The sequence below is a fragment of the Camarhynchus parvulus genome, chromosome 2, assembly GCF_901933205.1.
Source record: "Camarhynchus parvulus chromosome 2, STF_HiC, whole genome shotgun sequence".
Lineage (NCBI taxonomy): Eukaryota > Metazoa > Chordata > Aves > Passeriformes > Thraupidae > Camarhynchus > Camarhynchus parvulus.
The window spans coordinates 128,412,780-128,424,192 of NC_044572.1; the positions used below are offsets into that span (position 1 = coordinate 128,412,780).

The 11,413-nt window shown below is 40.9% G+C and overlaps 1 protein-coding gene across 2 annotated transcripts in view; it reads left to right on the forward strand.

The window, feature by feature from the left end:
- LOC115901079 (neural-cadherin-like) overlaps positions 1-9,039 on the forward strand; it is a 55,458-nt gene extending 46,419 nt beyond the window's left edge. For both annotated transcript variants that reach the window (XM_030943397.1, XM_030943398.1), the window contains 6 exons: positions 1,747-1,913; positions 2,571-2,835; positions 3,688-3,868; positions 5,250-5,503; positions 6,434-6,588; positions 7,008-9,039. In XM_030943397.1, the coding sequence (XP_030799257.1) occupies positions 1,747-1,913; positions 2,571-2,835; positions 3,688-3,868; positions 5,250-5,503; positions 6,434-6,588; positions 7,008-7,409 (1,424 nt within the window). In that variant the 3' untranslated portion in view covers positions 7,410-9,039. The remainder of the gene's footprint in view (positions 1-1,746; positions 1,914-2,570; positions 2,836-3,687; positions 3,869-5,249; positions 5,504-6,433; positions 6,589-7,007) is intronic.
- The last annotated feature ends 2,374 nt before the right edge of the window (positions 9,040-11,413 follow it).

An 11,413-nucleotide genomic window follows, 5' to 3' on the forward strand; every position in this document is an offset into this window, starting at 1 on the left:
AGGACAATGGTGCATTACACATATCCTTTCAGCTCAATGCACTCAATTTTCCTTCTTGTATACAGAACAGTAATACCCTATGCAGGCAGCCAGACCCTCTCTTCTTTCTCCACCTGCCGCACAAGACTTAAAAAGTGTGACAGTAAATTACTCAGGTGAAGCCCTGTCTGTCCAATGAGGGGGAGGACTGGAATTATAACTGTCATGGTCTAGGCCTGGAGCATTCACTGTTTAAAGTGTTCAAAAGGACCAAAAAATTGGTTAATATAGTTAAGCTATTTGTATTACAGACAGATATACTGGTTTGTAAACATCTGCCTGGATTCAAATCCTACTCTGTTCTGCATTATTTTAAATACTGCTTCAAAAGCCCAGTGGCTGTATTGGTTCTACCCCTCATTACTGTGGGACGAACCAAGGGCTCAGAATGCAGTTGTTCAAGATCTGTGAGTCATATCCTGATGTAACAGAAAAACTTTGATTGGCACCAACTTCTAATATATTGGGCTGCAAAATGCTGGTGTGCAGCTGGTGCTTTCATAAATGACTGTGACATGCTCACAGCAAGGAGCAGACAGCTGAGGACAGGAGTCACTGGAGCATCCCAGGAAAACCCATGCCTGCTCATCAGCTAGAACCTGTAGCTGCAGAGACAGTGAATAAGAAAGAACTGGGTTAAGAAAAATAATGTGGGGGGGAAAACATAGAGGAGAAAAGAAAACATGCTTCAAGAAAGGAAAGAGAGAAGACCAACAGTGAAAGGAAAAGAGAGTGCAGAAATTAAGTCTCTTGATCATTTGATATTTCATGTCCTGGGAACCAAACTAAATGCCCCAGGATGAGCTGGGTACTCTTTGGATTTCTACTGGCACAGCACTGACATCTGATGAGCTGTTGGTGACCCAGTGTCTGTCCTGTCTGTTAACTAACTTGAACTATCTCTTCATCTGGTGAAAAGAAATTTCTTTTTTTCAACTAAGCTTGGCCCAAAACAGATCTACAATTGCTGTCAGCTAATGAGACTGAAATAGGTGCCTTCTATGCAAGAGCATCAGGGCCTGGGTAGTTTAGTGGCGTTTGATTTCCACAGAAGTATGCAGTGCAACTTCATCACACTCTGTGCTGGACTCTGGGTTCCTCAGAGGGATAGGGAAACAAATAATTTCAGTGCATTTTCCCTAGTTAAAATAGTAAACACTAGCTTAATCTCCCTTTGTAGTAAAAAAAGTCCTGTGCCTACCCTGAGGTTTTCTCTTGTGCCAACTGAAAAGGAAGTAAAGTGCATATTTTCTAAAAGTGGGGGTATTAACCACTGGACTAAACTACTAAAGGAAACACCTGATTCTTTTCTTTGGTTGGTTTTTTGGGGGGTTGTTTGGTTTTTCTATTTTTCAGATCAACGTGGGCTACATTACTGAAAAACATGCTTCAGATTTTAAAAAACCCAAAGTGATTTGGGTACAGTGTAGGAGTGATTGGGAAGAACATATGGGTTGTAACAGGCAGACTGCAAGAGACAGTATCTAATTGTCCCTTTCCTGCCTAAATTCTGAATCCTAGATTTGTTGGTTTTCTCTTAATTCCCTCTGAAGTGGGACAGAGGTTGCTTTCCACGATGCTTCATTGTATTGCCAAAATTCCTTAAGATCTAAAACTGTGACATTCAGAGCTAGTAAATTCTCCAAGAGCAGAAATCTGAGGGAGCAGCCATTTCATTTTCACTTTGATTTTGTGTGCTGTGCTCAGTTCTTCCAGAATGGGCTTTTGGAAGGGACAGCTGGATCCATTATGAGCCAAGGAGCACCCGCAGCACCCGCAGCACGCGGGTCCAGCTGCTGGTGCGCACCCGCATCTCCCACAGCACCCTGCTCAGCTTGGCCTCTGCTGATGGCAACGGGCACATCCGACTGGAGGTGAGCAGAGCTGCTTTGCTTGAGGCTCTCAGTTTGTCATGGAGTACCACAGCGAGAGAAAAACATGCAGTTTCTGGTTAAAGGCACTTGTTCTGTCATGTAATAAAGAGCAAGAATTTTCCATATGAGGGTAACTACTCTCATTTGTGTTGTCCTTCTCAGTATTACTCTTGGCAATAAATTCTAGTTTGCACTGCCCATAAAATGTCCATGTGATGCATGTGAATGAAGAACATTGTTCTGCTTGTCCTGCTTGCTTTTTCCCTTGGCTTCTCTCTTTCCCTGTCTGTCAAACTTGCCTCTACGTTTCTGTAGCTGTTGAAAAAAGCTGTGTGGACTATACTAGCCAGAGAGAGGCTAATTATTCTAATTGAAACAGGAGGGTCAGCTGGGAAGACTTAGAGGTAGCTATCAACAGGGAGAAGACTGATTAAAAAGTTCATGTGAGTTACAAGAGTGGCCTGTAAAAAAAAAGAGTTGATAATTCCTCCACCTGTAGTTTTCTTGTGGTAACTTTTATCTGGGAATAAAGCACTTAAAAACAAGAATGCCATTTCCATTTTAAAAACTCACTCACATCCATTTCTTGAGGCAGGACTGTGTAATAACATTTAGAAGTGCAATTTTGTTATTAAAGTCTTCATCATCTTCTTCTAGGTGGTTGAGGGTTTCTTTAGTGTTAACTTCAGTTTGGGGGACAAAAACCACTCTTTGAGACTGAGAACATTACGTATAAACAATGGCCAGTGGGTTCTTCTGACCATGGAGCGCTACAACAATGAATTTACCCTGCGCGTTAACAGTGGTGGAGGGGATCAGGAAGTCACCTCTGTCTTGGGTGTGAATGGATGGTTTGAAATGGATTGGGCAAGCATCGTGCTAGGAAACCGCCTTCCCAGTCATTCAGAGAATGATTTCCAAGGTAAGTGATATGATGAATGCCTAATAGGGGAGAATTAAAGCCTGAAAGTGGCATCTTTGAGTATATTGGACAGTCTACAACCCAGGTAACAATTTCCATATGGACTACTATGCCCTTCCTTTACTGGGGAATTCAATATTCAACCCTACATGCCATTGTATCTGGTTCAGAGATGTGAGATTTCCTGTAAATATAAAAAAAAATAGCGCTTCAATTTTTTGTTTCATGTAATCATAGAATGGGTTGGAAGAGGTCCTAAAGATCATTTTGTTTCAAACCCTCTGGCAGAAGCACTTCTACTAGATCAGGGTTTCTCATGCCTCAAGCAGTGTACTCATGGTGTGATCTTCACTCCTGTTTTTGTCTTGGAAGGATTTAAGGAACAGGCAACACAATTTTTGGCAGGAAGAGAAAGAATTACAAGGCAATTTGTGGTGCTCTCTCCATTTCGTGAGGTTGAGTGCTGACACTGAGATTGTCATTCAACAAGAAGACAGCTTTTCCCATTCTATTGCTTTTTATTCAGCCCCACTTTTAAGATTATATCTTAAATCTAGATTACTTTAGTGGAGCTGTTCTGATTCATAGCACCATTCTGCTGAACTGTGGTATTGGTACAGTGCAGCTTTCCTGCAGAAGTATTGTCAATCTGTAGATTGACCAGAGCACAATAGAAACATATTCTGTAGCTCTCCTAAAATAAACCTGAGGAGTATAAGGATATTTTTAAACAATGTTTTAAGTTTTCTTCAATGCTCTAAGTTCTCCTGCTTATGTGCTGGGGGCAAGGTTTGAGGTGGGGAAGAAGCTAACTGGATGTGCTCCTGTGCGTGCTCCTGTGCTTTGTTGCAGGCTGTATGCGCGATGTCCGGCTGGATGGACAGCCGCTCCTCGTGGAGGGCAGGAGCACAGAGTTCGGACTGATTTTGAGGCGGCAAGGGGTCACCATGGGGTGCCACTCCAGTGCCTGCAGCAGCCAGCCCTGTTACAGCCCCTTCCTTTGTGTAGACCTTTGGAGAAAATATGAGTGCCGGTACATGAAGCTTTTGTTTTCATCCAGGGATGTCTGGGAAGCTCTGTCTTTCCACCTTTGAGCAGGCAGCTTGTTTCTAACAGTGAAATTCCCTGCGGCTGCTGGCCGGAGAGGGCCATTCTGAGCACAAATTCTTTCCATCTCATCTCCTGTCATGGACTAGACTTGCCTTTCTCTGCAAGTCTAATATGCATAAAAATTACTAATTACTCCACATGGTGAGAAGATCACCAGAAGGCCAGTGAGAAAATTAAATGTCCTTTAATAAAAGGTGGATTGCAAAAGCTTTGGTCTGTCCTCTGTATGAAAATACCAATATAGTGTATATACACACTTACAGTGTATATAGACAGTGTGTGTGTGTATATACACATCAATATATATGTACATATATATAAAATATATTTTATAAATAGACATGTATATTGCAAATACAATACATATTTACATACATTTCCTGTAAACAAGTTGAAATTAATCATAATTAGTGTGAAACAATGAGACTTTCAAAATTAGTTTGTCATAAAACTAGATTCTAGAATTGGCTTCCCAGGGCCAGAGCCAAAGCCCAACAGCTGTTATGCTACACAGTAAGTTTCTTCTATTTATTAAAATATGCAAATCAAAATACAGGCATTTCTGTTTAAAAAACCCAAACATAAATACACACAGGACTGAGAGGAGGAGTCATTTGAATTCTCAGAATTCAGACAAAATTTGGCACTTGTGAAATTTGGTGATTCTTTGCTAGAAGAGGCTGTGAGATGGTTTTAAGTGTGCTTGGGGACACTCCTTTCTTCAGACTGCTTCTGAAAGAACAATATGAAGTCTCTGCCATTTTTTCAGTAGAATTTTTTCTTTGGATTGCAGAAAGAAATCTGTGACCTCACACTATACCTCCAGGGCCTCTCCAATGACACGCAAGAAGAAATCAATCCAAAAAGACAAGACAAGTCATTCTGAGGAGGTCAATGATATTTCTCACCAGGGTCCAAAGGAACATTACTAAACTTATACCACGTGCTCGCTAGCTCTCTGCCTATTGATCTCAGCTGTCCATTTTCTTTCAGGGGCTTTGATTAGAACATGGATTGAGAAAAAGTGTTAGTCAGAAAATGGTGGCTCCCTCTTTTAAGGAAAGAGTGAAGCTCTTCTGCATATCTTCTGGATCAGGAAACCAGAACATGTGTTCATGTTTTCATTAGTCTACTAGTTCACTAAGTTAGACTTTCCACGTATTTCAAACTTGCAATGTGGATTTGTGGTTTGCTTGAGAATAATTAAACTTTACTTTAAAGAAACATTAACAAACTGCACAAAACAACACACAGCTCCAGATGCTTTGCTTGCCTATAAGATATCATCTGCTTTGGTTGTTCAGGTGCCCAGCTGGGAAAGTAGAAGTGACTGACACCCTTACAGGGCTCAGACACTGTACCTCATCCCCTTGTGGACACTGGACCTGTAGGAATGGGGGTACCTGTGTGGCTCAATCCCAAGACAAGACTATCTGCCAGTGCCCTGAAGGTTACAAGGGAAGATGGTGTGAAATTAGCCAGGTGAAGGCTGGAAGACCTGTTGGACTAAGCTCTGGCTCTATTCTGGCAATCAGCATGTGCCTCCTTGTCTTCCTAGGTAGGAGATCATGTACCCTTCTTCCTTATTTTTAATCTTGTACCTTTTTCCACTGAAATAAGTCTGCTTTACCTTTGAGTGTTGTGATCAGTATTTTGCTTTTTCTGGAGATCACTATTTGAGGAAGCTAAGAGACAGACATCAGCACACAGTTACAGTTTACTTGCTTTGAAGACAGTTCTAGCAAAGTTACGACTTTTCCAGTCACTTACTTTCAATCCTTCTTAAGTAAGAGCTTTCCATCTTTGTGTGCAGCTCTGTGTGCAGCTACATCCATTTGAAATTCCCACCTGCCCTGAGCCCTTACATTTATAGTAGGTAGAACCTACAGCTACATATGCTCTTCACATATTAGGAAAGAAGAGATCTAGAAAGTTCATGGTCTTAAAAGGCAAGCCTCATTAAAAGCATGGGCACAGAGAGATGTTCACAGTGTGTCCTTTTTCTGCTGCACTTTGGCTGAAAAATTAGTAACACCATAAATTAATAATACCATAAAACTGTGTTCATGATACCATAAAACTGTGTGCAGTTGATAAACTGCACAGACATCTCATAATAGCAAAGACTCCAGGATTATATTACACTTGTAACCTTCATTAAAACAGTGGTTTACTTACTTTGGGTGTCTTATTTACTCAGGATTGGTGAAAGGCCAGAGATTGGCCAAAATGCCTTCTATTTAAATGGATTCCTTTAGGTAAGTAAAATACCCTTTTAATGAAGTTTATGATGTAATATACATAGATTATTCTTTACATTCATGAATTTTAGTTGTTTATATGTTAATAATACTCATTTCTTATCTGCAAATTTAGTTGTCAAATTAAGAGTTGATTTAATATCTCAGGAATTATATAACTACTTGTTTATCATGCAACATACACTGTCATACGTCATATAACAAATATGTGTCTTTATTTCTTCCAGCACTCTTGGTTTCCTACACAGTGTGGAGTCAGTGGGGAAGTTCAGGGTTTCGGAAAGGAGGAATTTACCACATTCCTGAAGAGCGTGAAAGCTGGGAGGATGTTAGAGAAAATGTCTTCAATTATAATGAAGAAGGAGGTGGAGAACGTGACCAGGTATGATGCAGCTTCAATCTAGCTTTGCAAATCCAACATCTCTTCACTTTCCTTTCCCAGACCTTTTAGTTAACTTCTTATCAAATTGGCTTTTTTCTTCTTCTTTTTTTTACCTGAAATCCTCTTAAGTGGGAGGTTTCTATTTCAGCCCCATCTGTACCTTTAATGATGCTGGTCATGTGTGCCCACTTTCAAGGGTGAGCTTTGGACACCTCATTGTTGATTTAGCTGAAAATTATCATTACACAAAGGGATTTGGTATGATCTGAACTTCGTCCTCTGAACTAGGCACTCTCTTCTTCAGCTTGTAGAAAACTCACAGAATTCAGTCTTGTGTTGCCTTGTGTTGTAAAACATTTTTTCAATCAGTTTCCTTTTGAGTTGTTTCTCTCTGATATTTGCATTCTCTTTGTTTCCAGAATGCTTATGATATAGATGAACTGAAGAAACCTCTCCATAAAATTCCCCGCTCCTCCTTGCGAGCAGCTGCTCCACACTCCAGGACACCAACTGGCCCAAAAAGAGACTCACTCCCCAGACATGCACATCAAAAGCAATCAATATCAGCTGTTACCAGCATCCCAGACTTCAAGGAATATGTTTCTCAAATCATACGGGATGCAGACAATGATCTAAAGAGTCTTCCAGCTGACACTATTCATTTTTACTGCTTGGAAGGGCAATGCTCTCTAGCAGGGAGCCTTAGCTCATTAGATTCCATCAGTGGGGATGAAGATCTAAGTTACAATTGCCTCCAAGAGTGGGGGTCAAAGTTTGAGAAGCTTAAAGAACTCTATGCAGTATCAAATGAAAATTTATAACCAGAGTTAAAGGAACTTGACACATTGTCATGACATATGGACACTACTTTTAAAAATGCCCTTTTTTATATATAAGTTACATCAAGTAACTTACATGATGCAAGTTTTTAGGTACAATAGCATGAAAATCTCACTTTTCCCAGGAGTGATAATCTGAATAATCTTTTTATATGCACTGTACAAAGTTATTTCATTTATATAAGTGCAAAGATTTTTAAAGCATGAATTTTTTTGAAAACTTTGGAACGTAGGATAGCTATAGAATAGTATTATAATATCCTTTTTTACTTGTGTAGACCACAGTGACTTACTAGAATTATCCTGGATGCAAGAACTTGAATTATTTTCTCCCTAGTATTAATGTGAAACCTGTCAGGCAGATAACAATGCATAGGGCATTCTTTTTTAAAATGGAATCAATTTTAGACTGTGAAATAATTGTTACCAATGTTAAATATAAAACATTGACAATTTCTGGTTTCTTTTCAGCTTTTATTGTATCCTCCTAAACTCTGCTCTTCTGTGACATGACACACACCACCTCACTCACAGACTGCCCAACTCTGTGGGAGTTTTTCTGTCTGACCCTTTTTCTAACTACCTATTCCAAGGGGAAAAGAGTAGCAAGATCCCATCTGTGAACATGACTTTGTGACAATTTTACACTCTTAAAGGCAGTTGTAAGACCTGGAAAAAGTTTATTTTCAGTAAACTCTTATGTCCAACTTTTCACATGGAACCCTTCTTCAAAGAGTGCAGCTGGAAAACAGAAGAGCTGATAGCAAGTGTGAAGACAAGACAGAAGGGCATCCAGGCAAAAGTTGGAATTGAATTCTTTCAATCAGGACAGTCATTGTAAAAGTTAGGATCCTCAAAACAGAAAGCATGGGAAACCTAGTCTCTACTTCTTTGTCTCCTCCTGCTCTCCAAAAAACAACTGGTTTTAGTATGGAAAAAAGGGAATCAGAAGCTTCTGAAATCTGGCATTGACTTGAACACTCACCTCTGTGACCATGGGCAAATCACCTTGTTCTTTCCCTTTCTCTCTTAACTCTCTGAAGCTGGGGCTCCCCTCTTGGGCAGCTCCCAATGCATGGGGTGATGTGTGAATGTTAACAGGTGCTTACAGAGTGCTTGTAAGCTCTGAAGCACCAAGGGGTTTTTAACTGTTTTCAACTCAGTGGGATTTTTTAATTACCATGATATTCAACATTTGTTTTTTTATCATAGTCTTGACACTTGCTTTGATTTATTATTAATGTTTTAAAATTAGATCTTTCATCACTCTTCATCATTTTACTTGGCATAGAGAATGCAAATGTAAATTAGTTTTGTACCTAGAGGGAAGATTTTGATACTATTAGAACAAATAGTTTAGATCAAAAATAAACTGAACAAAAGTACCATGTGAACTGAATGAAAAAATTTGTAGTCATTTAATAAAATTATTTGTGTAAATGACACTAAATTAGTAATATTTATTAGAAAGATTTGGAGAAGGAGTCACCATGAGCCACTCCTTCATGCCCAAACCTCACATGGCTGGGCACTGATCGTTCTTATGAAGTCATAAAAAATAAATAGGGTGGATATATTAGCATACAGCCACATCTTGTTTAATGTAAATTTTTCCTCCTTTCTAAAGCTATATGTGTAGTGTGGTAAGAAACTACAACATTTCTTACACCAAGGCATATTAATACATGATTGCTGCAAATGAAAACTGCTGAGCCACAGAACTTCAGTACAGTGACTCTTCCAAGTGTTGAATTCTTACAACATTTTAATGAAGTGGATATACATTTTTATTGCTCTTTATTAAGTTGCATCTTCTGAACTTGGTATCAAGTAAAACTTAGCATCATTATTGGTAAACTATCTCTTCCAAAAGAGACTAATTTGAACAATGTGCTACAAATCATGCTAACAGACTATGATCTCCCTGAGGGTTATTTTGTAATTCATATTCTGAAACTGAACATTTTACGTTTGGATGCATTAAACAATAACTCAGGAAAGCTGAAGCAGTAGTTAATTTTTTCCCTCAAATAACTGAACACACAAAGTAACATGCACAACAAAAGATCAATTGCATTGAACTCAGGACATGTAATGGATTTCTCTCCTCATGGAAGGTGAGAAAGAAGAACTTTCCTCTATCTCTTTGGGTCACTTATAGCATGAATGCTTATAGCTGAGAGGTGCACATGACAGCCCCAAGAGGCACACTATTTGCCTAAAAGCGTGGTCCAAACACTTCTTGAACTGCCAGGCTTGGTGCTGAAACCACTTCCTTGGGTAGCCCATTCCACTGCCCAACTACCCTCTGCCTGAAAAACTTTTCCAGAACTGTAATATTATTGTATGTAATCATATATCTACATTGCAAACTCCTGTGCAGCCTTTGTGAACTCTTCTCTTGATAAAATATTACAGGAACTCAGCCAAATTACTGAAATAGATAAAAGCTTCTGCTAGTCAACCTGCTTCTCCCCAGAACATGTATGTTCTAAGAACAGGGATACCTGAAAAGCTTCAGAACCAGATCCTGGCTAGTTGCAGTTGAGAGAATAGCACAGTTGCACATGGACTGTCATGCAAATACTGACACCTTAATAACACTGGAAGCTGTCACTGCTAACACGGACATGGAGCAAGTCCAAAGGAGGGCCATGAAGTTGTAAGAGGACTGGAGCATCCCCACTATGAAGACAGGCTGAGAAAGTTGGAGCTGTTCAGCCTGGAAAACAGAAGGTTGTGTGGAGATCTCATAGCAGCCTTTCAGTATCTGAAGTGAGCCTACCGAAAAGATGGAGAGGGATTCTTTGTCAGGAACTGTAGTGATAGCACAAGGAGGAGTTAATACAAATGGAAAGAGGGGAAATTTAGGTTAACTGTTGGGAAAAAATTCTTAACTGTGTGCATAAAAGCAACACTATGAAAAGCCAATGTCCATAAAGGAGGCAGAGGGGTCCTGCAATTTTATTCTAATAAAGGGAGCGAGTTGTCTAGGCCAATCCCCCACGGGGTCTCTCTTGAGGTTTTGGAGGACGCAGCCTCCTTTCATCCTAAACTCCCGACCGCATGTTGCCCTCTTTGTTTCTCCATTGGCTGAGGTACTAGGAAGGTACAGCCTTCCCAAACCACCTACCACATATTGCCCCAAAAACATATACCGTCATTTTACCCTAAAGTTGGGAAATTCAGACTGTCTGGGTTCTGCAGATCCACCAAAAGTTCAGACCATCTGGGCTCTGCGATAGACTTCACACAGATGCATTTCTCCTAATACTCTAAATTTCAGGAATTCAAAATGTCTGGTCAAAACGCCTGGGTTCTGTCACAAACCCAGGCAGCTTGATGTTCCGAGAGACCCATTTCAAAGACAGTAACACCCATTTCTCCTAAATCTCCTAAATTATCTTCTCATTAAATAATTTGGGAAAACATTAACACCCATCTTTCCTATCAGCTGTGAGGGTGGTGAAACCCTGGAACAGGTTGCCCAGGGAGGCTGAGGATGTCCCAACCCTGGAAGTGTTCAAGGTCAGGCTGGACAGGGCTCTGAGCAACCTGGTCTGGTGGGAGGTGTCTGGCCACGGCAGAAGTGGTTGGGTCTCGATGATCCTTAAGGTCCGTTCCAACCCCTTAACATTCTAGGATTCCATGATTTAAATCTGCCTCCATGGATCGAAGTCCTCATTTCTTTATCCTTTCATGAGGCTCATGGGCAGGAGCATGGAGGGTCAGCCATTTATCGGCATGAGGGCTCACAGGGAGCACTGCGGGGACAGGACCGCAGTGGACGCAAAGGCAGAGGGACGGCTGCGGGGATAGGCAGGGATATGCACAGAACTAGTGGACTTCGGAAAGAAAACCACCGATTCCACAAGGGAGCCAGGCTGCCGTGAACAGGCCCGCCGTGCCCGCTCCGCTCCGCTCCGCCCCACGGGGCCGCGCTCCACGCGCCGCGGCGGGCGGGGCCCTCACGGGCCGCCTCCGAG